The sequence below is a fragment of the Urocampus carinirostris genome, chromosome 17 (assembly GCF_059441175.1).
Source record: "Urocampus carinirostris isolate Australia breed hairy pipefish chromosome 17, RoL_Ucar_1.0, whole genome shotgun sequence".
Lineage (NCBI taxonomy): Eukaryota > Metazoa > Chordata > Actinopteri > Syngnathiformes > Syngnathidae > Urocampus > Urocampus carinirostris.
Window position 1 is genome coordinate 8,697,917 of NC_142365.1, and position 27,886 is coordinate 8,725,802.

At 43.3% G+C, this 27,886-nt stretch overlaps 1 protein-coding gene across 1 annotated transcript; it reads left to right on the plus strand.

The window, feature by feature from the left end:
• Positions 1–35: 35 nt before the first annotated feature.
• csf1rb (colony stimulating factor 1 receptor, b) lies at positions 36–27,860 on the plus strand. The gene is made up of 22 exons (XM_088320689.1): positions 36–100; positions 3,708–3,977; positions 4,059–4,358; positions 4,782–4,918; positions 4,989–5,145; positions 7,115–7,445; positions 10,256–10,371; positions 10,971–11,079; positions 11,148–11,299; positions 13,109–13,221; positions 14,128–14,257; positions 14,342–14,443; positions 16,823–16,933; positions 18,770–18,914; positions 18,988–19,049; positions 21,411–21,493; positions 21,581–21,703; positions 23,526–23,637; positions 23,706–23,805; positions 26,220–26,340; positions 26,411–26,504; positions 27,153–27,860. Exons 1-22 carry the CDS (start codon positions 43–45, stop codon positions 27,224–27,226), a joined length of 3,000 nt encoding a protein of 999 aa, XP_088176815.1. The 5' UTR covers positions 36–42; the 3' UTR covers positions 27,227–27,860.
• The last annotated feature ends 26 nt before the right edge of the window (positions 27,861–27,886 follow it).

Below are 27,886 nucleotides of genomic sequence, written 5' to 3' on the forward strand. Positions count from 1 at the left end.
GGAAGTTGGAGCCCTACTATAGTGTCAGTCAGTCAGAAGAAGATGAAGATGATTAAGATGTTTTTTACTTTGTTCCTGCTGTCAATGAGCTCTGCTGAAGGTAAGAAGTTTCATTACTTTAGTCTTCTTAACATTTATAGAATTATAATATTGAAGGAAGACCGCAATAGATATCAATGCTGCTTAGTGGAAAGAGGAACTTGCGTTAAAGAACTTGATTTTGATTTTTTTTGTACAGAAGTTTCGTATGTGACATTTGTTGTGTGTAACTGAGCTTTTGGTCAAGAAATGATTAAAAAAATAACATTTGGAGACAAACACAACTCGATAGCCGGTCCTCTGATTTTCAGTATGTGGGCGGAGCTACCTGCTATTAATACCTACACGGCAGCGCTAGGTGTGTTCGCAGTTCTTTTGAAAATATTTTTTCGATATCATTTAAATAACCCTTGCCAACTGGACTTCTTGACCCTTTTCCTGATCCCGATAAGGGCAGCGTCTTTTCTTCCTCTTTTGTTTCTAAAATCCAGACCAGCTCACACACAAATGCATGCTCCCAAACTGCTGACAGACGTTAAAGTCAATAGTTTCACTTCTGTTTTTTTTTTTTCTTACCATCTTGTGAAACTCAACGGCCATATAAACAAAAAACATCTTCTTTGGCATGAAACTAAACTTCTCAAATAGACTCAAAGAATGAATACCCTATAGGTATTTACATACTAAAATACCAAGCATGCAAAGGTATAAAGGTTTTAAATCCTGGCTTTTGCCGTTGGGAGTGGAATTTCCACGATTGCCGAAGTTTCCACTTTATGTATGTGCATCCCACTTCTTCTCCAATCCTTACCAGACCCGGGTTTAATTGGTTGCCTGAAACTGATTGATGGTGTGAGGTTTAATATGTACAGTAGACCCTCAGGATACAACACTAATCCCTTCTGAGGTGGATATTGTATAGCGGGGGGTAGAAACCTGGTAATGGGTAGCTAATTTTTGGTTTAAACAATTTTATTGACACTATTACCAGCAAATAAACAATGTGAGGTTTGAACAATTTTTCTCGACAATCTTAACAGCAATTAAGCGTATTCACAATTTCGTTATATCTGACAATATGAGGTTTTAGCAATTTTTTTTGACATTTTTAACAGCAATTAAACACACAATTTCATTATATCATATCCCAACAATATTTTCAAGGGAGACCGGACCAGAACGCAGGCAGGAAGGGAGAACTCAACTGCGTTGACGATCAAAACTTTTATTTAGCAAAATCAAAGTTGTCCAAAACTCCGGGACAAAACAGAACAAAAACAGGCTTTTACTCAAAACGTGAAACACAGGTTTCCTCCGAATCAAACGAAACAGGACAGAGCAAAACAGAACGGAAAATGCAGACAGAAAATGCAATGAGCCAGCACCCGCAAAACCCAAAACCCCCCTTAAGAAGCAAAGGCGCAAATTAGGCGATCTGCTTCAGCTGTTGCCCAGGGGGCGGGGCCAGACGGTTGCCACGGCGACCATGCTGGACACGACAAATATGAGTTTTTATCGAAACTTTTAACAACATTTAAATACTTCTTGGTTTATTTTTTGGGGTTTTTAGCAAATAAACAATGTAAGGTTTGAACAATTTTCCTCGACAATCTCAACAGCAATTAAGCATATTCACAATTTCGTGACGTTTTAACAATTTTTTCCGACATTTTTAACAGCAATTAAACACACAATTTCATTATATCATATCCCAACAATATGAGTTTTTATCGACACTTTTAACAGCAGTTAACCAATGTGTAAAGGGCAATACTATTGTGCAAGGGCATAGCTCTGTCTTCTCAAGTGGGATTCCATCCTACCCTCCCAAGCAGCATCCTCCAGTCCTCTGTCCGGGATGCTCAGATGGGTCCTCACCCTTCTTACTTCTACCCTCCACAACCACCCGAATAACCAGGCCGTTGCTGCCGGGACCCCCGGTTCCCACCCCCGGGTGGGTGCAGACGATTCTCCTTTATGGCTGCGTCCTAGGCTTGCCGCTCGCAGATTGTATGGTATCTGCAGCTATTCGGAGCACAGCCACGGGGGGGGATCTGCCTGCACCTCCTTACCAGCAGGTTTCTGGAGGTCCAGACGGCGTCTTTGATGGCGGCGAGAGTGAGCCAGTCCCTGGCAAAGTCGTTCCGAGACCTCCTCGACCGACTCACCCCGTAAAGCACGTACTGTGCATCAGGGACCTCCCCTGCTGGCAAGTCCGGGAATTTTCCTAGATGGCCGAATATGATCCGTACCCCAGATAAAATGATCGAAATAATAAAATAGCATATGAGTACTAGTTACGTGTGATATATATGTTCGGGGTTCACGGATCTCTTAACCGGATTGGTTGTTGGGGCACCAATGAGGACACAACTCTGGACAGCTTTCTCCAATCTTGACGGTCCCTGGCCTGTTCTTGGCAAAGTTGTCCATTCCTTAATGCTGTCAGCCCAGTTCTTCTTCTGCCCCCTTGGACTGTGACCTGGAGAATTATCTTGGTCAGTCCTGATGATCTTGTGACGTGACCATACCACTGAAGTTACCGTCCGGACACAGTTGACAACAGTTCTTGGTAGGGTCCATTGTGCCCTCTAATGGTGTTGTGCACTGTTTCATTAGTCACATGGGCTAAGTAGCTGATGCCTAGAAGTTTCCTGTCGCATGCCATCCAGATTTGTGTATTTGATTGAAGAAATTGTCGATAAATAATTGGCCTTGCCAAAGACACACCGCAGGAAGTGGTGCCCCCACGACCTCAGCAGTTAAGAGATCCGTGAACCGTAAAGATACTGTGTATACATGTAAATGAAAAATCACATTTTATTTGACCTATGTCGGACATGACTTTAGCTGGTACAGTGAAGTTAGCAAATGGATGCAGGCGGCGTCACAGGTGATGGCAGATGAGAAAGAAGACTGATTTTAAAACTTGTTGTATTTCCTGGTTTTAATCTGATGGATTGACCAAAACAATGGGAAGAAGGACAAGAAGCTGGGGTGCTCGAAAAAAGATAGTATTTAATAACAAAATCATGAACAAAGTTACCAGTGGGAAAAAAACAATTAACAAACTATCCGAACAAGAAAACAAAAAAACAGACGAAACTTGACTTGGAAGTGGAATACAAAATAAAAGGGACAATGTAACCAAAATACATAAACTACTCGAAAGCCTCTGCTTTTGGCACAGTCTTTAAATAGTGGTCTCTTGATTAGCAGGTACGGGTAATGTGGAACAGGTGTGTGGAGCAGTCTGTCTGCCTGTTAGCGCCCTCTGGAGGAGGGTAAGGTGCTATACCCGGACAAGTCACCTATTTAATTTAAAAAACAATCACGATCATCGATTGGTTACGGCAATAGACCTTAGTGAGAGTAGCGATTCGTCTGCTCTCATCGTATTTCGACGATCAGTAGCAGTCTGTCATCTTAGAGACATATTTCTACGTATGCAAAAACTCCGAAATTTTTTCAAATTTAAACAATTATGGGCAGGCAAAATAATTTCTTGTTGTATAGTGGGAGATGCCATTAAAATGGGCCCGAAAAATACTGCAAAGTGAAAGAGTCACAAGGTGAGGACGCCGTATCCAAGGTGTCCATTGCACTTCAAAGGTTGACGTTATGGTTTAAACATCTAATGTTGTTGAATGTGTTTGTATCCTCTACAGATTATTCTCCTCTCTCTATTTACCTGAACTCAAATCCACTTCAAAACGGGACTGATGTGGTTTTGACCGCAAGCTCTGCCTTTAACCTTAGTTGTCACGGCAACGGTTCGTTGCACTGGTCCAGCACAGCCTTCCGATCGGCGACTGAGGAGCACGGCGGTATACTGGTGTTCAAGGACGCCCAACCGAGACACACAGGAACCTATCAATGCGCTTACACCAACCAAGGCCTTGAACACCTTCAGGTTTCGGTGCACCTTTACATCAAGGGTGAACTACCTCTGTTATCTTTCAATTGTTGTCGGTTCCTTACTGATTTAGATAAGCTAACATCAACAAATCATCCTTTAGATCCTTCCGATCCATTCAGTGTCTTTGTCACACCTCGCTTCACCCTCACGGTCAGGGAGGATGAGGACTTTTTGGTACGTTGCCTGCTGACTGACCCGACAGTGACCAACATGACCCTCCAACTAGAAGCTGGGGACAGGACTCAGGGTCTACCTCCTGGCATGAGGGTGAGCGTGGTTCCACGGGCTGGGATCGTCATACACAAAGTTGAAAAGAAGTTCTCCGGGCGTTACGTCTGCACGGCAATGAAAAACGAAACAGTCATGAAATCCAGTAGCGTCTACCTCAGCGTCAGTCCTAGTAGGGTGCCCTTCTTACGCTCACAAACCTGTTTCGCTACATTGTCTCGATGTGCTTTTCTCTATCTAATCCGATTTTCACGTGCCTTTCTTTGACTTGTCTGTCTCAGATAAAAGTCTTATTGTCATTGATAACAACATAGTGTACATTGATTACGAAGAGATTAGAGTGAACCTGTTGCCTTTAGATGTCAAAGATGTTTGTCCACCTGGAAACTGTCACACTGGCATTCACCTTACCACTTTTTGTAAGATCTGTCCTTCAGTAGAATTGTGTGTTTTTGCAAATGTCTACTTTGTCTTCGGTGTCTCCCACACCATTGTCCAATTACCTGTCTGACCCTCATGTCTCTCTCTCGCTTAAATGTCTCTGACCTCATCAATCTCTTATATATTCTTTCCCCACTTTTCCGGAAATCTTTAGGACAACGGAGTCCTCCCAAGATGTCTCTGAATCAGAGTGATTTCTTCCGTTTGGTGGGAGAAACATTTGCAGTGATTTGTGTTACAAGTAACCCCTCCCTCCTCTACAGCATTACCTGGACACACCCTAAAACTAAGGTGGAACTTCTCCTTTCAGTTGTTTTGTGTTGTTTTGCATTTCGACTGAAGGTTTTGTGCTGGTCCATAGGCTCCAAACATGACCTCAACCTGCAGTTATATAAACAGACAGTGCAACAAAACACTGACCATCGGTTCTGTCGGTCACCAGCACAGTGGACTCTATACGTGTATTGTGCGCAACGAAGCTGGCAATGACACAGCGACAGCAACGCTCCATGTGTTAGGTGAGGACACAGAAGCTGATTGACATTGAGTTTATTTAGGGGCAAAGGGTATAACAAAAGGCGCTCCACACATAAGGGTGAGAAAATGAGTAACAAAAAGCACAAGATGGACAAAACTCAATGCTGGCAAAGTTCAGGAAGTCCAAAATAGATCAACAACAGGTATACTCATGCAGGAGATCAGGAATATCAAGTGCAAACAACAAACTGGCAGCTTTTTTTGTTGGCACAGTACGAAAATCTTGTATTACTAGTTAAAATCAGGTGGGGGTCCTCCAGTTGGTCTGCCTGATGGCACCCTGTGGAAGACGTAGGCGTGCTGGATCCCAACAGATTACTACGTAGTGTAAATTGTTTTCAATTAGATAAGATGTGGACCTCCTTGGTAATCATGTCATTAAAAAAAGAAAAAAACATAAAAAATATTAGGATAGACAGGTAATATTTACAAGGTGGTTCTAATAGACTGGCCTAGGTGGTCGGGCCGCTGTGGTAGCGCGAGGCGGCAATGCCTTTCAGACTAGGCGACCAGAAGCCAATAATAGATAGATAGATAGATAGATAGATACTTTATTCATCCCCGCAAGGAAATTCAGATTTCCAGCAGCATCCCTTCGCTGAGAACAATACAATAATAAAGCAAAAGGAATACAATATACAAATACCCAATGTGACGTGCTAATACCCACTGTAGCGTATTGTATTGAGTATTTAAATAGTGCTACATAAAATACACACTGCAATAAAAGTACGGTAATATGCAATGTAGGGGGTGTGGTTTAGTGTGGGCCTTTACTCCGCCGGGTGGAGTTAAAGAGCCTCATGGCATGAGGAAGAAAAGATCTCTTCAGTCTGTCCGTGGTACAAGACAGTGACAGCAGTCTGTCGCTGAAGCTGCTCTTCTGTCTGGATATAATGCGGTGTAGTGGATGTGATGAATTGTCCATGATTGACCGCAGCCTTTTCAGTGCCCGTCTCTCAGCTACTGTTGTCAGGCTGTCGAGCTTTGTGCCCACAACAGAGCTCGCTTTCCTCGCCAGTTTATTAAGACGAGAGGCATCCTTCTTCATGACGCTGCCTCCCCAACACGCTGCCGCATAGAAGAGGGCGCTTGCCACAACTGTCTCATAGAATATTTTCAGGAGCTTTTTGCAGATGTTGAAGGAGGCCAGCCTTCTGAGGAAGTAAAGTCGGCTTTGACCTTTCCTACATAGAGCTTTTGTGTTGGCAGTCCAGTCCAGTTTGTTGTCCAGCTGCACACCCAGGTATTTGTAGGTCTGGACAAATTCTACACTTTCTCCTTTGATGGTTACAGGAACCGGGTGAGTTTTAGTTCTCCTGAAGTCCACCACCATCTCCCTGGTCTTGGTGGCGTTCAGGTGCAGGTGGTTTGCTTCGCTCCATTGGACAAAGTCCTGAATCAATTTCCTGTACTCCTTCTCCTGCCCACTTCTGATACATCCCACGATCGCAGTGTCATCAGCAAACTTTTGCACGTGGTAGGACTCAGAGTTGTACTGAAAGTCCGATGTATACAGAGTGAATAGGAACGGAGAGAGCACGGTCCCCTGCGGAGATCCTGTGCTGCTAACCACGGTGTCCGATGTACAGCCCCCCTGTTTTACATACTGGGGTCTGCCTGTCAGGTAGTCCATAATCCATTCTACAAGGTGTCCTGGGTTGTGTTAATGACCCTTTGTAAGCTTCTCCTGCCGTGCATCCAGCATACCACACCGTAATGCCAGCAACTTGTGTCTCTGTATTTTTTCTCCTGAGCCAGTAAATTCAAGATGGTTGCATCATGCTCATCTTCTAGGGAGGAACCAGTCAGGTCAACAAAGCTAAGTTGTAAATTGTAGCCTATAGTACAAATCCTGAAATCAGGGCCTTAAGTCTAGAGTCAAAAATAACAAATTCATGCAAATCAGCAAGGTTGATCTTATCATGCTGTGTATATTATCTTGGGCAGACTCTCCATTCCTGACAGCCTTCCTGGAGCGTCGCGTCGTCACACCAGGTGGCGCCAATGTTAGTACAAGAGGCATGGACTCTTTCAGACAACTGCACCAGAAGACTATGGACAAGTCGGTGACGGACCACTGGGAAGTGCTAGCCAATGTTAGCGTGGATACAAGAGAGCCGCACCGGATCTGCACCAATCGCACTGTGGACGTGCTTGAAGGCGGAGAAGTTATGTTGACTGTCGTTGTGGAAGCATACCCGCCAGTTGGGAGTCTTCGATGGACCTCACCCACGCCTAAAAATTACAGTGTGGAGCGATATACAGCTAATGGCTACAGGTTGGCTTAAGCCTTCTATGTCCATTCCAAACATCCAAGTTTCTCTTTCCTGTCTTACCTGAACCATTGTGTCTCTCCATCATAAAGTGCAGTGTTCATTTTACCTCTGAAAAGTAATGGGTCCCGGGGACTCGCATGCTCAAAAATCTAGGGGGCCCAACAGAGATCTATGGGTCCCTAAAATTTAGTGTTATCGAGGTTGAAATTGTAAAATCGGCGACAAATATATTATATAAATCTATATATTCATTCAGTTTTAATCATCACAGTTTATTGGTAATACAAATCAGTTATCACTTCAAGCTTTTTCAGTTCACAACAATATTGTACATTATACAAAATAATATTGCTGAAATAATTATATTAATCTATGTTTTCATTCAGTTTTAATCATCACAGTTAATTGGTAATACAAAGCAGTTATCGCTTCAGATTTTTCAGTTCACAATATTGTAAATTTAAACACTATTGCTGAAATATTAGTCTATATATTCATGCAGTTTTAATCATCACAGTTAATTGGTAAAACAAAGCAAGTTATCACTTCAGATTTTTCAGTTCATATATTCTTCGTGGTTTGCTGTCCCGCCACAGTTGTAATGCCTTCTGAAGGTCCAATCCATGATCATCCTCCTCATAGCGTCACCAGGAATATAATGGAGTCCATTTTGAAAGAAAAGTCCTTTTCTTGCTAGTAGTATTCTTTTGTTTATTTACTTTCGTCGAATCGTTCGCTTCAACACACGTGTTTTCCTTGCCTTCGCGATTTTCCAAAGAATTTCTCCGCCGTTTTTTCGTGCCGGAATTATTGCCGTTGTTATCACTTTCTGCATTATGTTTCGACTTATTACTGAGACTGAATAAATGACCGATTTTGTGTTGATTTTCCCCTTCCCTCGACGACAACCACCACAACAATGACGTAATATCGAAGCAACGAGATCTCGTTTTCCGAGATCGGCGTGCAGACGAAAACTCGAACCGCGAGACCAAAACAACAATGGCGGATCTGCCTGACGAAAAGTTTGGAGTGCGGTAAATTTTTGTTAAAAATAAAAGTAATCGGGTAATAATGACAATTTTGTGTCAAAAACGTTGCATCCCGGGGACGCACGTTGATTTGACATTATACGTCCCCAGCAAAAATGATGCGTCTAGGACGCAGGGACCCGGGCAAACGAGAACACTGCAAGTGTAACACTGTCAGTCTTACTGACACTATCTCATCTTTGTCCTGTGCTGAACAAAGTATTTTACTCGCATTTACCTTGACACAGTGTCGTGTTCCCTTCCCTCACTACGTATGTCCTACTTTTGTCCTTTGCTAACTCTTACCCATTGCATTCTTACGTACAATTCTCAATAGCCCTCACCTTTTCCCTGTGCTACCTGATTTTCATACTCTACATCCCTCCCTGGTAGATGTTACACTAGCTTTGCTGACTAAGTATGTTCTACCCTGGTCCTGTGTGGCCCAAACTCTTACTCCATGCATTCTTTCTTACTGTTCTCAAAAAACCCAACCAAACTTGTTCTGTGCTCTGTATTTTTTAGTTATCACCAGTGTTCCCTCTAAGCTGCGCACGTGCGCAATTGCGCACTGCTCGCACATTCTCAGCGCACAAGAAAATCTAGCCAGCGCACAAAAATGAGGGCTCAAAATTACTAATTAAGAAGCCACTTTAGTCAAAGTTACAGTGCATGAAGGTAAAAATACACAGGTTCCCCTGACGTTGTGTCCTAAATGCGATATTTTGAAGTCAATGTCGAACGAAGTTGAAAAGTAAAGTTAGTAGAGTTTGTCGAGAACCGGCTTCTTCGGCTCGGCTCACTAAAAGGAACCGGCTCTTTCGGGTCCTAAACGGCTCTTCAGGTTGTTTTTGCTTCTTTAATCCCAACATGACCATATATTTTGTAAAATTATGCACAAAATGACTCAAAGGAAGGAGGGAATAGAACAAAAAAGAACAAAATACCAAAATGAAAAAGTAGTGAAAAGCTGCGAAAAAAAGAAACAAAAGGAAGAGAAAAAAAGTAGAAAAAAGCTGCGAAAAAAAGAAACAAAAGGAAGAGAAAAAAAGAAGGAAAAATTTAGAAAAAAGCCAGAAAAAAAGAAAAGAAAGAAATGTAGGAAAAAAGTAAATAGAGAACAAAAAGAAAAAAAGTAACAGCTCGGGAAAAAAAAACACAATGAGATTTTTTTAAAGGAATTTTTAAAAAAAAGTAGAAAAAAACACGGAAAAACGAAGAAAAAGTTCGTGTTGCATTCAAATAATTTCCAATTACATCGAGTGAATCTTGTTGCCAAAATTGTACTTCCACTAAAAATGTGATTAAGTACAGTTCTGTATCTTACAACCGACTAAATGAGCCCCCCAAAATGTCGATATTATGCGACAAAATATATCAGGAAATAAAATAAATGGATATCTTGTGAAAGAAAGAATTGTAAGACTAAACGACGTTTGCAGGCCGTACAACCTTTGCAATAGTACATGAGTCAATTCATTCAAAAGAGAAAAATCATTTTGTATTGCCGGAAACTCAGCAAAATATCACTTGATGTCAAGTTTTGGACATGTTTGATAATGAATTAGTTGCCACACTTGGGATTATGGTGGCTCACTGTTGTTTCAAGCGTTGCTCACCGACTTTGTGTGAATGCTCAGACCCGTAAGGAAATTTACAGGGAACTTTGGTTATCACTTTCATTAATTTCTGGCTCTACCAAAGATACTCTACCTGTCCTTTCCTATGCTATTTTTTGGTGATACTCAGTTGTGATGAATAAAAAATCTCTCTATTGACAGGAGTCAGGCTAGCCTGCTGCTGCACCACGTGCGTGCTGAAGAGAAAGGCACTTACACGTTGCGCTATGCTAACAACCTTCTTAGTGGGTCTTTCAACTTTGACCTACGAGTTCTTCGTAAGTAAACCGTCATTTCCTTCACTACAAATAGAATAGAATAGAATAGATATATTGTCATTGTTACAACATGGGATATATTGTAACAATGAAATTGGACGACTCAAGTTCCACATTTTACAGTGAGGATAATGAAACAAAGAGATAAAGGAACAAAGAACATGTTTTAACTGTCTTTGTTGTCTTTGTTGTAAATAGGCTCTCCTTCGGAGGGGGGGGGGGGTGATGATGAGGGTGAGGGACAAACAGAAATGGTGGATCCAACCGGATGTTTGATCTTACAGTACACACAGTCCAGTGTTTTTCCCCGAATTGCTCAGTCCACGTATTGAATGGATTTGGGAAGTACAGTCCATAAACATGCCCGATTAAAGTCACCGGCGACGATAAAAGCTCCGTTGGGGTGTGCAAGCTGCTGTTTATTGATAGCAGCGGGCAGGAGATTTAGCGCTATGCTAACGTTAGCATAAACAGCAAGCACAATGACCACAGTTAGCTCTCCCGGTAGATAGAAGTGTCTGCACGATACTGCTAAAAACTCCATATCGAGTGAGCAGTGTGTGTCAATTGATCCGACGGTTTGTTTGGGTGTGATGCAGGTGCTCCGAGAGGCGCCATTAGCGTGGAGAACAACACGCTAACCTGTACCGGTTCCGGTTTTCCGCCGCCTACCCTCTCTTGGTTGCAATGCAACGGCCTCGTTGAGACGTAAGCTTAAAAGGAGAAGGGTGAGTCCCTGGTTGCCTCATTCGCTTCATTCCGACTTCTTTGAGCAGGTGCAAAGACATGGAGGACAATCGGTCAGACAATTCCACCACAGCAGGACTGAAGAGGCGCCTGATCCTTCCTCAGGCACCGACTGATGACATCACCTTCGAGTGCGTGTCCGTCAACAGCGTAGGGAGCTCCCGAGACGTCTTTTTCCTGCGTAAGAACTATAAAATGTTGGCTTTTGATTTTGTTCATGCTCTGTTGGATTTAATAAACCCTTTCTGTTATGTTATCGTGAGGCGGACCCAAACGCAGACGTACAGGAGGGGGAAGAAAACAATAATTAAAAAACACAGTCTGGAAAAACTCCCCGCTGAAAAAGTAGCTAAAGTCTATAGTTGATCAAAGACAGGTATCAAAGGGTCGGGAAACATACACAGAGTTAGGTTTTAAATATTAAAATTGACTCAGGGTTGGGTAGGGTTACTTTAACTTGATTACTTTCAATTACTTTTGGATGACTCCAATACCAAATACGCTAATAAAAGACAAAAGAAACTAAATATGAATAAAATGACTAAATTTTGTGCAGGCTTGGGGAGTAACGGAATACATGGAACGGCAAAAATGATGTTGGCAAGCCGTTTGGATTTATTTTCATTTTGTTTCTGTCGCATTTTATGTTCGTTTTGCCGGAGATCACAGAGATCAAAGCCAGGAGAGAAAGCTTACCACGTTTTGTGAGTCATAATTTTTTCATATTTAGTTTCTTTTGTCTTTTATTAGCATATTTGGTATTTGAGTAATCCAAAAGTAATTGAAAGTAATCCAGTTAAAGTAACCCTACCCAACCCTGTGTATCGTTTACCAAATTGTTCGAATTAGTTATCTGACTCCATTAACATTCACCCAACAATGCACGCTCATTTCTTGATAAAAAAGAATAGCTGACATTTTCACACAGGGGCAGATTTAATTTTTTTAACAATTTAACTAAGTGTACTCCATCGAAAATGGCCGAATTAGCCGAATTAGTGTCGTTGGCCTCTCTGGTGAGCCTTCTCTGAAGTCTTCTAGCTTTTTTGTCTTGGCCCACGCCTTCCCGCAAGATGATGTGCCGACTCCTCCCATGGGTGTGCTAATAAAGCCCCCCAGGCTCCACCACCTCGGAGAAGAGCACCACAATTTCTGGAATTAACCAAAACAACACCGAGCGTTTCTACGTCATCAGGGCCTTGTTCTACAAACATCGCCTGCCGTCCTCCGTCAGAGTCCTGTTATCAAAATACCCTAGTCAAAATATTTTGCATTTGGAATGGCGTGACCTGTCATTGAACTATAGCCTACTCGGTGAAAATATTCATTGCACTCAATAAATGTAACTTGTATTCAATCGTATAAAATCCTTTATAGTCAAATGTATAATACCCTTCAACCGGTAGGAACATCAATATGACAAGTAACAATCCGACAGCTTCTGCATAGTCCTAACCAGGGTTGGGTAGGGTTACTTTTACTTGATTACTTTCAATTATTTTTGGATTACTCCAATACCAAATATGCTAATAGAAGACAAAAGAAACTAAATATGAATGAAATTACTAATTTTTGTGCAGGCTTGGGGAGTAACGGAATACATGGAACGGCAAAAATGATGTTGGCAAGCTGTTTGGATTTTTTTTCATTTTGTTTCTGTCGCATTTTATGTTAGTTTTGCTGGAGATCAAAGAGATCAAAGCCAGGAGAGAAAGCTTACCACGTGTTGTGAGTCATCATTTTGTTCATATTTAGTTTCTTTTGTCTTTTATTAGCATATTTGGTATTGGAGTAATCCAAAAGTAATTATAAGTAATCCAGTTAAAGTAACCCTACCCAACCCTGGTCCTAACATACCCCTCTCATGATTTGAGTCAGTTGTGGGTGATGACGAACAAGTGATGGCGCCCTCTGCCAGATGGTTGCCTGCTGGATCCTAACTTTCATTTTCTTATTATATCTTTGAGAGCAGTTGTTTCTACTGTTTCAGGTTCTGTAGGTTCTGGTGGTAGAAGGATGTTGACGGCATCCCTGGCGGCAGCCTCAGCCGGTGTGGCCGTGCTCCTCCTGCTATCCATCTTCCTTATCTTCAGGATCAGGCGGGTATGCGGAACGCCACGGACACCATTACAGTGGAACCTCGGTTCTCGACCATAATCCGTTCCAGAACCCTGTTCGAAAACCGATTTGTTCGATCACCGAAATCATTTTTCCCATTAAAAATAATGTAAATCGTTTTAATCCGTTCCAACACCATGAATGTTTAGCTTGAATGTTTAACGTAGACTTATAGCTAGCCCAGGCTAATCGTACGTTATCGTAATCTTCCGTACGAAAGATTACGCTAACATGAACGTGTAAAAATAAAATAATTAGGTCGTTTACAAGTCATTTAGCACCCGGGTCTCCACAACAAGTGGTGAGCGGTTCATTGGAAAGGGGGCGCCGTTCCAACACCCTGAATGTTGGGCTCCGTTCCAACACCCTGAATGTTTAACTTGAATGTTTAACGTAAACTTAAAGCTAACCCAGGCTAATCGTACGTTCGCGTTATCGTAATCTTCCGTACGAAAGATGACGCTAACATGGACGTGTAAAAATTAAAAAAAAGGATAAAGAAAAGAATTATGAATAGGATTTCTTACCTTTGTGGTGGTCAGCAGAAGGCGCAGGTGGACGGTGGTGCTATTATTTCTTTCTTAAATGCAATAGTTGTACGCACTACTTTTCCTTTTTCACCTGTAGCAACTTTGCTGCTTGCACTGTCTTTCTTCGGAGGCATAACAAGGGGCTAAAACACCCGTACGCCGCTCAGCATCGCACCCTAGCGTACGCACTCACGCATTACCGGCGTTCGAACTCCGATTTTTTTGACCGAACAGCGAAGCAAGAATTTCTGGAAATTTTTGGTCGGACTCCGATTTGTTCGAACCGAGAGGCGTTCGAAAACCGAGGTTCCACTGTACCTGTCTTTTTTTTCACCTCCTCCTTTATTGTGTCCCTTGGTAGCAACCGAAGTACGAGATCCGTTGGAAGATTGTTGAAAGTTGCTCGGGTAACAACTACACCTTCGTAGATCCCTGCCTGCTGCCCTACAACAACGTCAAGTGGGAGTTTCCCCGAGACAAACTACGCCTGGGTAACCTTTCACCCCTGACTGGCCGACCTTGGGTCCGGAGCATGTCCTTGACCTTTGACTCCATTGACGGGCTTTCTCCCTCAGGGGGCGTGTTGGGTTCGGGGGCCTTCGGGAAGGTGGTGGAGGCTACCGCCTACGGGCTCGGCAGTCAGGACCAAACCCGCGTCGCCGTCAAGATGCTGAAACGTAAACAAGATCATTTCACTTGTTTTTCCAGCGCAATTTAAACATTTTTCAGTCTCATCTCATCTCATTAGCCGTACCGCTTATCCTCATTAGGGTCGCGGGGGGGCTGGAGCCCATCCCAGCCATCTCCAGGCAGTGGGCAGGGGACACCCAGAACTGGTTGCCAGCCAATCGCAGGGCACACAGGGACAGACAACTCATTCGCTCATTCACACCTAGGGACAATTTGGACCGGCCAATTCACCTGAAATGCATGTCTTTGGAATGTGGGAGGAAACCGGAGTGCCCGGAGGAAACCCACGCAAGCACGGGGAGAACATACAAACTCCGCACAGAAAGTCTGGAGCTGGATTTGAACCCACGACAGGTTCCCATGACATGAACTGTGCCGCACAAGCGCTAACCACTGCGCCGCCGTGCTGCCCCATTTTTCAGTCATCTTGGTCAAAAATATTTATCAAGATGTGCAAAACAATGTAATCTGCTAGATAAGTCAAATTTGCTTGCTTGAATAGCTTTACCCACGCTACTTTTGAACCTCAGTGCATCGCAGGTTGAAATATATTCCACAATCCATTATCCCCGATTGCATATTGCTGCAAACGGGGGCTGATAAAGCTCATTTATTCAGGCCTGCCAGGTCTATTTTGCTGTGATTTCCACCCAAAAGTGAAGTGCACCTGCGTGGCTGCAATCCATTATCCATAATCCTATATTGCAGCAAGCGAGGACCGGGAAAATGTAGTTGGTTTTTTTTTTTGTTTTTTTTTTGTTCTGGCTGCTGAAGCGTGCCATCTAAAATGAGCTTTCCTGTTTTTGAGGCAATCCGTTATCCCCAGTTGACAATGGCTGAAAGCTGAGGCAGAGAGAAAATATATGTGTCATGCATGGGGGTTCTTTTTGCCATTCTCCCCATCTAAAATAGACAGCACCCATGCCTCCGGTATCCGTTATCCCTGGTCGACTAGGGCTCTGTGCAAGGGTTGTGATGAATGGAGGGATTGAGGGGTGGGTTTTGACTTTTTGAATTTTGCATATAGCAGTGGTTCTGGTCCTTATTAAACAAGGTATGCATTTTGTGCATAATTTTACATGATATTTGGTCATGTTGGGATTAAAGAAGCAAAAACAACCCGAAGAGCCGTTTAGGACCCATAAGAGCCAGTTCCTTTTAGTGAGCCGAGCCGAAGAAGCCGGTTCTCGACAAACTCTACTGACTTTACTCAACTTCGTTCTACTTCGACTCGACTTCAAAATATCGCATTTAGTATCATTATTATAAAAAATAAGTATCATTATGCTCTTTCTGGTTAGCTTAGTAGATAGCCAACCGGATTTTTGTTGAAATTAAACGAGCTGTACAGAATTTGGAACTTACCCTCTGCCGCCATCTCCTGGCTTAAAGTCATGATTGCAGCCTCATTCAGCTCATACATGACACGCATGCAAGTAGGTACATTTCTTAGACGCACTCAGATAAACTCTTCTTTTTGAAATTTTTTGGGGTTTGGCTTGGCGTTTGAACTCTACTAGAAGCAGGCCTTTTCTTACTTTCACCATTTTCATGCTAAACTGATAAATAGAAATGAAAGAAATTGCAAGGGCAAACATGATGTCACTCTCAAGGAACCCCCCCCAACCCTCAGACCACATTCTTCGAACCTAATGCGGTCCGCCTCGAACAGCTCTGCTAAAATGAAATGATCTGCATTTATATAGCGCTTTTCAAGTCAATGACTTCCCAAAGCGCTTTACAATGTGCTCCACATTTCCCAATAGCGGCCTTGCAGCCATGTAAGGCGCTAACCTGCTTATTGGGGGTATTAGGGGTTCAGTGTCTTACCCAAGGACACTTCGACATGTAACACGGACGAGCCGGGATTCGAACTAGGTTCCCTTGATCCCAAGACGAGCGCTCTACCTCCTGAGCTACTACCGCCCCTAAGTATGACAAAAGCAGATAGGTGCAGTGGAAAAAAAGCATAAGGGCTCTTTGTACTCAGTTGGACATTGTTAGCACATACTTAATCGAGAATATATTCTACTTTCAACTTTTTGAAGACCTCAAACGACATACCCAACTTTTAAGCTCAGAGCCTGCATCTGTGAGTATGGTTTGTGTACCAGGTGCTTTTATGCTGTTTCCCGATGTCTCAAAGACACACCCTAAACTGCCTATGGCAAAACAGGAGGGTCAAAAATCGAAAACGAAACATAAGCGAACCAAATTTTTGTTACCAGGCGTTTAAATGACATTGAGGTGTCATAACATAATTGTTTTTGTCTATATAAGCTGATTTTATACCTACAGTCATTTGCAAAATCCTACACTTAATCAAGTACTTGACTTTTGCTTTTTTTGTTTTGTTTTTTTTGCAGCTAGCGCTCACTCCGAGGAGCGCGAGGCACTGATGTGCGAGCTGAAGATTCTAAGCCACCTGGGCTACCACGACAATATCGTCAACCTGCTGGGCGCATGCACTCAAGGAGGTCACTTTTTTGAGTTTTTCTTTGCCCTCATGTTGGTTTCAGATCAGGGGATGTCATAGGGGTGATTTTCACAGCCTTTTGAGGCTTTTTGTAATTAACTCATTCAATGCCAGATGTTTCTCTCAAATAGGGAGTGCAGGCGCCCCCTAATTTTTGCCATATTGACTCATTTTTGAAGGCCTACTGAGTTTAGTTCTGTAGCTATATAGGGCATATCAAAAGAAAGCTTTTATCTTTGTTTAGTAAACAACAGATGAAGAGCGCTAAGTTTCTTGAAAATATTCATGTCCAAGAAAACCTCTGAGAAAAGCTGCATTTTTTGAAAAGATGCATTTAGTGTTTTTTTTTCCCCATCTATGATATCTCCAATATAGAAATGGTGCTTTCTATAAACACAAGGGCTTATGTACTTATACATGAACGAAGCATGAAATTTGCAAGCGTTCAATGGTTCTATGACGTGATAATTCAATTTCAGTCCTTCGGGGGCTGCCCGCACGCTCTCATTTGCTGGATAGAGGAAGCAAAGCAATATAAAAGGTGGGGGCTGCCTGATGTGAGGACAAAGATCTGATCAACACCCTTCCTGCCATCTAGTGGGGATTTATCATTCTCAGAGTAAGATCGGGCCTAAAAAAAAATCCACCCGGACCTGACCCGAGTCGCGGGTATATAAACCCGAACCCGCACAAACCCGACGGATTAACTTGATTTGATGAACGAGCCGAAAATAAACCCAAACCGTTATTTTGCCGCCAAATAAAGACTAAGCCATACGAAGCTGTGCGGATCTGTGCGTTTTGGCTGAACTTCTCAGAATGAATGGTTTGGCGCCGTAGGACGCATCTCGGCGGCGTGCGGCGAAAGAAAATGAAACCGAACAAAATGACTCAGAAAAAAAAAGAAATCAGATTTGTCAGGACCAGAATAGGAAACAGGACCCACTCGCGTAACATTACTCACAGTGTTATTGGGGAAAGGAGAAAGGAGCGCACACTCGATCCAGAGATCATTGGTCGAGGGGAGTAGGTTGCTCAGCTGTAGAAGAGGGACTTCCGTGGCTAGCGATGACGGTGTCAGAAACAAAAAAAGTCCAAATCAAACAGATTGTGGCGGGATCAAAACAGAGGCAAAAACACAGGAAAAACGGAGATTCTCAGACGCACCGACTAAAGGCCACTGACAGGACAGCATTTAAATATTGACGGAGAGCCAATCCGTCAACGCGCTTCAGCTGGTGTCCATGGGCGTGGCCAATTGGGCGCCATGGCAACCGTGACAAGATTCTGCAGATAAAAAGCTGCAAATAGTGAAATATTAGGACCGAAAAGCAGAAAGTTTGTAAAGCTTGTAAGCTATTGGCAAGAAGCAGAAATGACGTCTGACGTGAGGGAGGTGGAAGGAGAAAGCCGCGCGTATTTGAGCCAAACACAGAGGAGAAAAAAATGTGAATTTAGTGATTTTAAGTTAAACTGTTTGGTTAGCATTTTCTTGATCTAGATAATTACTTGAGTAAAAGTAAGTGCATGCTGTTTAGATCCTCCATGAAGGAAAAAAAACAGCGAGAGAGAAGCCCGACCAGCCCGACTTAATGATTGACAATATTATGGCCGGGTTCGGGTCGGGCCCAAGACCTTATCTCTAACACTTACCGATCAGCAGCGCCAAAGCCTTTAGAATATATATTTATTTGAAGCAAACAAACAAACAAAAAACGTACATTTTACGTGAAAATGAATTCATACGTTACGGCATTGAAGGAGTTAATTGCTATACCAAAAAAAAACACACGAGTTAACTCTACTTGATCAACTCACTACCTTTCTCCACTTTCAGGGCCGGTCCTGATGATCACCGAGTACTGTTCCCACGGCGACCTCCTCAACTTCCTGCGTGAGCACGCTCGCACCTCCGTGGCGGCCATGTTGACTTTGGAGACCGTCGAGCACAACGCCAAATACTCCAACGTCCGGCTCAGGAGGTCGGGTCACGTGACGTCCTCTCCCGCTTTCTTTGTGAATATTTCACGAGTGGTTTTTGTTTTTGTGACGCAGTGACAGCGGCATCTCGTGTTGTTCGGAATATCAGGAAATGCAACCCATGCTTTCGCACTCAGGTAACACTCAGATATAGAAATATAGACACACACGCCTAGAGTAGGTCACCCAGACCTACACTGTTTACAAAGAGGTTGCGCAGGGTTGGGTAGGGTTACTTTAACTGGATTACTTTCAATGACTTTTGGATTACTCCAATACCAAATATGCTAATAAAAGACAAAAGAAACTAAATATGAATAAAATGATGACTCACAACACGTGGTAAGCTTTCTCTCCTGGCTTTGATCTCTTTGATCTCCGGCAAAACTAACATAAAATGCGACAGAAACAAAATGAAAATAAATCCAAACAGCTTGCCAACATCATTTTTGCCATTCCATGTAGTCCGTTACTCCCTGAGCCTGCACACAATTGAGTCATTTTATTTATATTTAGTTTCTTTTGTCTTTTATTAGCGTATTTGGTATTGGAGTAATCCAAAAGTAATTGAAAGTAATCCAGTTAAAGTAACCCTACTCAACCCTGGCCACACGATAGAACAAACATTCTCTCGGGGGCCGGACTAGTAGATTAAAGAGAAAGTAAAAAAAAAAGGGAAGAAACAAGAGAGAGGGAGACAAATGTAGAGAGGGTGGGACAAAGAGAGAGAGAGCGTGAGGAACAAAAGAGATAAAAAGATAAATAGTGAGAGAGGGGGAAAGAGAGAGAAAGAACACAATCTAAATTGAAATAGAAAGAGAGAAAAGAAAAGGGGAGAAAGAGAGAAGGGGAAAGCAAGAGAGGGAAAAAGAGAGAAAAGAGAGAAGAGGAAAAAGTGAAGAGAGAGCAAAAGAAGATAAAATGACAAAGAGACAAAGAGGAACAAAGAAAGAGAAAAGGAGAGAGAGTAAAAGAGAGAGAGAAAGAAATACAAGTACAGCATTTGTGAGAGAGAAGGGGACAGCAACAGAGAGAGAAAAAGAGAAAAGGAAAAAAGGACGAGATAGCAAAATAATGTAAAAAGACAGAGAGAAAGAGGAACCAAGAAAGAGGAAAAGAGAGAGTGAAAGAGAGCAAGATAGAGAGTGAAAGAAAAAGGGAGGGAGAGAGAGAAAGAGAGAAATACAGCATTTGTGAGAGGCACCTGGCTTTGGCAACATCAAGTGGATATATTTCAACCTGCAGCTCGTTTTTCTCTTGCACTTTTCTGAGCGTTGTCTCATGGGCCGGATTAGATCCTTTAACGGGTCTGATCCGTCCCGCGGGCCGCCTGTTTGACACCCCTGCTCTAAGTCATCAACATTTCAAACTACTTGAGTTGACCCCCGGGATGCGGCCCCCCGCCTTATGACGTTTTCACTTTGTAATGTGGAATTCAGAGCGGGGTTTTTTTGCCCCTCTTTACGGCGTTTTCCCTAATATTCATTGACTACGAACCCATTTGCTTGCTCATAAACATTAAAGTTATGCTTCTAAATTGCCTGTCTCTAAGGGTGGACGTTTGCATCATGGTATCTCCAAGACGTCATTATGCTCTTGGCAGAACTACCTCCCACAATGCCTTTCTTTCTCTTTCTCTGAATCGCTGGTGATCCCTAAAGACTTAGTGAGTCGGCAATGCAGTACTTTTTTTGTCCGAAAGCTTGCTATACTCTTAATGCCACATCCATTGCAATATGGTCATCCTTTTTATTCTATTTTATTTTCGTTTGCAACGGAAAAAAACGATACCGAGATAGAGGCTACCGCGGCGAACTCGTTTGACTAGTCGGTGTATACCGGATGGTACCCATCATTGACAAATTTGTGTTTTTACGTACAGATTTTCTTCTTACGTCTTAAAATTCATAATAAACGTACTTTGTACGGCAAAAACGTGCAAGTTGACAGGTATGATAATTCAATGCATTCGCAAGGTTCATAAAAATTTATCAATGATATCTGGTGATGGCAGCAGTGGTTAGCGCGTGTGCGCCACAGTTCTTAGGTCATGGGTTCAAATCCAGCTACCGGATTTCCTGTGCGGAGTTTGTATGTTCTCCCTGTGATTGCGTGGGTTTCCTCCGGGCACTCCGGTTTCCTCCCACATTCCAAAAACATGCATTTCAGGTGGATTGGCCGGTCCAAATTGTCCCTAGGTGTGGATGAGCGAGCGAGTTGTCTGTCCCTGTGTGCCCTGCGATTGGCTGGCAACCAGTTCAGGGTGTCCACTGCCCGATGATTGCTGGGATGGGCTCCAGCGCCCCCGCGACCCTACTGAGGATAAGCGGTGCAGATAATGGATGGATGGATGGATATCTGGTGAGCTGTTTTTAGAACTGGTTTTGGGGGCTACCCGGGTGTTGTTAGGGTTCTTAAACATGGTGTCTCCTGGGTAAATATACTATATATATTTTGCAAATGTCTTTATATGTGTGTGTTTATGTGTTCCCCCTCAGGTGTGGAGCAAATCTGCATCAGCGACCTGATAAGGTTTTCCTACCAAGTGGCTCAGGGTTTGGACTTCCTGTCCACGCGAAATGTAAGGTGCAAGCGCACATGCCTTCTCGATAGGCTTGGGTGTGGCGAGTCAAAGAGCATGTGTTTCTGTGTGTGTTTGGCACCTCAGTGCATCCACAGAGACGTGGCGGCCAGGAACGTGCTCTTGACCGACCGTCACGTCGCCAAGATCTGCGACTTCGGTTTGGCTCGGGACATCCGCGACGACGACAGCTACATCGTGCAGGGAAACGTCAGTGCACCGCGACACTACGAGAGCACAAATACGACACCATCAGTGTTCCCTCTAAGCTGCATTCTCAGCGCACAAGAAAATCTAGCCAGCGCACAAAAATGAGGGCTCAAAATTACTAATTAAGAAGCCACTTTAGTCAAAGTTACAGTGCATGAAGGTAAAAATACACAGGTTCCCCTGACGTTGTGTCCTAAATGCGGTATTTTGAAGTCGAGTCGAAGTAGAACGAAGTTGAGTAAAGTTAGTAGAGTTTGTCGAGAACCGGCTTCTTCGGCTCGGCTCACTAAAAGGAACCGGCTCCTTCGGGTCCTAAACGGCTCTTCAGGTTGTTTTTGCTTCTTTAATCCCAACATGACCAAATATTATGTAAAATTATGCACAAAATGACTTAAAGGAAGGGGGGAAAAGAACAAAAAAGAAAAAAATACCAAAATGAAAAAGTAGTGAAAAGCTGAGAAAAAAAAGACACAAAAGGAAGAGAAAAAGAGAAGGAAAAATTTAGAAAAAATGCCAGAAAAAAAGTAAAGAAAGAAATGAAGGAAAAAAGTAAATAGAGAACAAAAAGAAAAAAATAACGGTTCGGAAAAAATAAACACAATGAGATTTTTTTTACGGGAATTTAAAAAAAAGTAGAAAAAAAACACGGAAAAAAGAAGAAAAAGTTTGTGTTGCATTCAAATAATTTCCAATTACTGTATTAACTTGATTTGAGGTACCAAGCCTGAAGGAAACCCGAATTTCTATATTTTATTGTGACGACTCGAAAAATCAGGGTTTTTTAATGCACAAAATTACTCAAAAATGGGGAAAATAAAGCAAAGGAAAATAAAACCAGACAAGAAAGAGAAAGAAAACAAAAACAGAAAAAAGAGGGGGGAAATGGAAAAAAAAGAAAAAAATCAAAGGAAAAAAAGGAAAAAAGCAAAAATAAGCAAAGTAAAAAGCTAGGGAAAAAAGAGAAACAAGTAACAATTAAAAGAAAAAAGAAATTAGGGAACACAAGAAGAAAAGAAGGCAAGAAAAAAGGAAAAAGCTAGGGAAAAGGAAACAAAAGAAGTCAAAATTAAAAAATAAGTGTCAGGACCAGAAAGGAAACAGACCCAATTGCGTAACGTTTACCACAAGTTTTATTGAAAGAAAGGGAAAGGGCTGCGGCCACGATCCGGTGTTCGCTGGACGCAGGAAGCAGGTCGCTCTCGGATTCGAACTGGGATCCGAACACGGAAGCGTATCTTCCGTCGCGAGCGATGGCGGTGTCAGGGACGGAAAAACTGGTCGGTAGTTGGGACTGGGAGATCAAAACGTTGTCGGGATTGGAAACGAGTCATAAGCCAGAACGGGAGAGTAGACGTGGTCGGGGTCAGAAACGGGTCGTAAGTCGGGACGGGAGAGCAGACGGGGTCAGGATCAAAACAGGTCATAGCCGGAGACAGACGGGAGCAAAAACGGGACAGGTTGGTGTCAAGGTCAAATAAGGCTTGCCTAGTATACACTGTGGTTCACAGACGGACCGACGACAGGGGACAGACAGGACTGGGTTCAAATAGTGACAGGGAACCAATCAGAACCCGCGGCGGTTGGGCGCCAAATGAGCGGGCACAGCTGAATCGCATCGGTAATCATGACAAAAAGTGTAAAAAAAATAAGGAAGAAGAAAATAAACTCTTTGATTACTCGTGTTACATTCAAAAAATTTGCAAATCATGTAAGAGTCAATACTAAATAAATTCATCTAAATAAATAAATAAGTATTATAGCTTCCTGCCTCAAGTGGGTTTTACATTGAAAGTCCAAGTCCTGTGTGCTTTTATTTTGTCAGGCCCGTTTGCCCGTCAAATGGATGTCCCCCGAAAGCATCTTCCAGTGCGTCTACACGGTCCAGAGCGACGTTTGGTCCTACGGCGTCCTGCTGTGGGAAATCTTCTCCCTCGGTAACTGCGGTTACGCGCCTCTGGTGATCTCCGGTAACCTTTACCAGCCCTCTTACTGCTACGTTCAGGAAAGAGCCCTTACCCCAACATGGCCGTGGATAGCAAATTCTATAAGATGATCAAAGATGGCTGCCACATGGAACGGCCCGACTTTGCCCCGCCCCAAATGTGAGTTACCGAACCCCACCGGTTTCTCATGTGCATTCGCCAAACCCGAAGTGTAAAATAATATTATCCATCCATCCATCCATTATCTGCACCGCTTATCCTCAGTAGGGTCACGGGGGTGCTGGAGCCCATCCCAGCTGTCTTCGGGCAGAGGGTAGGGGACACCCTGAACTGGTTAAAATAATATTATCATTTTTTTCAAATTCAGAAGATATACTGTGATTTCCAGATCCCTGATAAAAAGCCTAAACGTAAATTTAAAGTTACAGCGTGTTATATTTAAACACTAGATGTCTCTCTAGGGCAGGAGTGTCAAACAGTCGGCCCGCGGGCCGGATCAGGCCCGCTAAGGAATTGAATCCGGCCCGCGAGACAACGCTGAGGGAAGCGCAAGGGAAAAAAATGAGGGTTAAAACATGTCCACTTGATGTTGCCAAAGCCAGGTGCCTCTCACAAATGCTGTACTGTACTTGTATTTCTCTCTCTCTCTCTCTCTCTCTCTCTCTCTCTCTCTCTCTCTCTTTTCTTTCTTTCGTTCTCTCTTTCTTTCCCTCTCACCCTCTTTTTTCTGTCTTTCTTTCTCTCTTTGTCTCTCTCTCTCTTTCTCTGTCTCTCTTTTTCTCTTTCTTTGTTCTTCTTTGTCTCTTTCTGTGTTCTTTTTACCTCCTTTTGCTCTTTCTTTCTTTTTTCATTTTCTCTATTTTATCTCTTGCTTTCCACTTCTCTCGTTGTTCTTTCTCTTCTTTTCACTTTCTCTTTCTATTTCTCTTCGGATTTCTTTATTTCTCTCTGTCGCACTATTTCTCTATTTATCTCTTTTGTTTCTCACATTCTCTCTCTCTCTCTTTCTCCCTTCCTCTCTTTCTTTGTCCCATCCCCTCTTTTTCTCTCCCTCCCTTTCTCTTATTTCTTTCACTCTTTTTCTTCATCTTTAATCTACGAGCCCGGCCCCCGAGTGAATGTTTGTTCTATTGTGTGGCCCCCGAGTTCAAATGAGTTTGACACCCCCGCTCTACAACCGAAAACAAGAACTAATAACCACAAGGAAGAATAAAAACAACGGACTCTCAGTGTGACCAAACCACAACATTATTTTCCCTCACTTTTTTGCAAACCTATTCACGAGACAAGTAAACAAAAATAGGACAGAAAAGTGTCACGGTTTCCATGGCGCCCAATTGGCCCTGCCCATGTGTCACGGTTGCCATGGCGCACAATTAGTCCTGCCTGTGTGGCAACAGCTGCAGCTTGTTGACAGATTGGCTCCCTGTCAGTATTTGAACTCTCTCCTCTCAGTCCCCTTTTGTCGGTCCGTCTGTGAATCCCCGTTTTTACACGGCAACCCTTTTGTCCTGTGTTTTTGCTCCTGTTTTTCTCCCGCTACGATCTGTTTGATCTCCACCACGTCTGCTCTCCTGTCCCGAATTACGACCCATTTTAAACTCTACCACGTCTGTTCTCCTGTCCCGGATAACGACCCATTTTCTGATATCGACCACGTTTGCTCTTCTATCTACTGACCGTCCACTGACCCGTTTTTTGCGTTCCCGACACCGCCATCGCTCGCCACGGAAGTCCCACTTCCGTGTCTGAGCAACCGACTCCCCGCGACCAGCAATCTCCGGACCGTGTGTGCACTCCTTTCCCTTCTTCCCAATAAAACTGTGAGTGGGTCCTGTCTCCGTTCTGGTCCTGACAAAAAGAAAGAAAGAAAAAGGGAGAGAGAGAAAATATGAGAAAAGGAAAAACAAAAAAGGTCATACGGACTGGATTGCTATAAATGGAACCAGAACGGAGACAGGACCCACTTGCGTTACGTTTCTCTCATTTTAATTGGGAAGAAAGGAAAGGATTGCACCCACAATCCGGCGATCGCTGGTCGCGGGAAACAGGTCGCTCTGAACGCAGAAGTGGCACTTCCGTGGTGAGCGATGGCAGTGTCAGGAAAGGAACAAACGGGTCAGTAGCCGGGACAGGAGAGCAAAAAAAACGTGGTCGGGATCAGCAACAAGTCGAAAGCCAGGAGAGGAGAGTAGATGTGGTCAAGATCAAAAATCGGATCAAAGCCGGGGAACAGACGGGATTAAAAACAGGAGTGAGTCAGGGTCGAAAAAGCTTGCCTAGAGTAAACTGAGGTTCGCAGACGGACTGACAACAGGTGACAGATAGACGTGGGTTTAAATAGTGACAGGGAGCCAATCAGAGTCCGAGGCAGTTGGCGCCAAACGAGCGGGCACAGGTGCTTCACATCAGTAATCATGACAATTTGCTTGGAGAAGATTTGATCTCCGACCCATATCTTCTCATGAAGAGAGCCACACATGGCTCGCGGGCCATAGGTTCCCAACCCCTGGTCTAGCAAAACCTGTAAATCCCTTTGATCGCCAGCTCCTTCTCACAGTTCCGTTCCGCAGGTACCGGCTGATGACGTCCTGCTGGAGTCTAGAACCCACCGACCGGCCCACGTTCAAGACCATCGCCCGGCTGATGGAAAGGCTCCTCCCCTCCGCCAATAAGGCGGGGCCAAGCGAGCAGGTGAGAGCCAATCCCGCGCCGGCTCTGATCAACAGTTGAAATTTTTTCTGTTTTTTTGTCTCCGTTCAAGCCGACGTACAAAAACATCGACGAGTGCGGGGAGGAGAGAGAGAACGAGGCGGAGGAAGTTGGGGGCGGGGACTCTATGAAAGGGGAGGAGCCAGGTGACTGTCACTCATCCATTTCTAAAAGCAAAACTGTCAAACATATTTTAGCTCAGGGGCCACCTAGTAAATCCCGATGCATATTTAAAACTTCACCTCCACGTTTTTGCTCATTTTTCTGTTGTGCTTCTCTCAGCATTGTTTCGCGGACCACATAAAATGATATGGCGGGCCGATTTCAGCCCGCAGACCACACGTTTCACACTTCTACCAAAGGAATGGATCCCGACTTGTCTTTGACTTGTCTTCTAGCTCAGGGGCCACCTAGTAAATCCCGATGCATATATAAAACTTCACCTCCACGTTTTTGCTCATTTTTCGGTTGTGCTTCTCACAGCATTGTTTCGCTGGACACATAAAATGACATGGCGGGCCGATTTTACCCCGCAGACCACACGTTTCACACTTTTACCAAAGGAATGGATCCCGACTTGTCTTTGAGTTGTATTTTAGCTCAAGGGCCACCTAGTAAATCCCGATGCATATATAAAACTTCACCTCCACGTTTTTGCTCATTTTTCGGTTGTGCTTCTCACAGCATTGTTTCGCGGACCACATAAAATGATATGGCGGGCCGATTTTGGCCCGCAGACCACACGTTTCACACATATGCTAAGGGAATACATCCCGACTTGTCTTTGACTTTAGAAGTCGGCGAGGAAGATCTGCGAGAATCCATCAAGATGACCAAGGTGACGAGGAACATTTACCAGATGTCCTGACGTCAATGTCGACAATCATTGTTACCAAATGACTCAAAATTTTCATTTGTTTTCATGAACTGAACCCATTTAAGCTACCTGGAGTTGATATTTTCTACTTTTGCAATAAATATCGTACATTTTATAGTATACAAGATTGTATCTCTTGGCATATATCACCCAGAAGAAATTTCTCGACAGTAGAGTAGACCCCCGGGATACGGCAATTCATCCGTTCTGGGGAGGGGATCGCAAGGTGAAATTGCAGTTTCAAGGGGGCAACCTAGTTTGGAAAACCGCAAGCTTTGGTTCCATGGTTATCATATTTTGCTTCTCCCTTTAGTTTATGGTGATTTTTATTGCATGTTAGCAATATGCTGATAGATAGATATAGATAGATATAGAGACAGATAGATATAGATAGATATAGAGATAGATAGAGATGGATCCAGATAGATATAGATAGATATAGAGATAGATAGGGATAGATAGATAGGTACAAAGATAGATAGATAGATAGATAGATATAGAGAAAAATAGAGATAGATAGATAGATAGATATGTAGAGAGATAGAGATAGATAGATGGATATAAAGATAGATATAGAGATAGATAGGGATGGATAGATAGATAGGTACAAAGATAGATAGATAGATAGATATAGAGAAAAATAGAGATAGA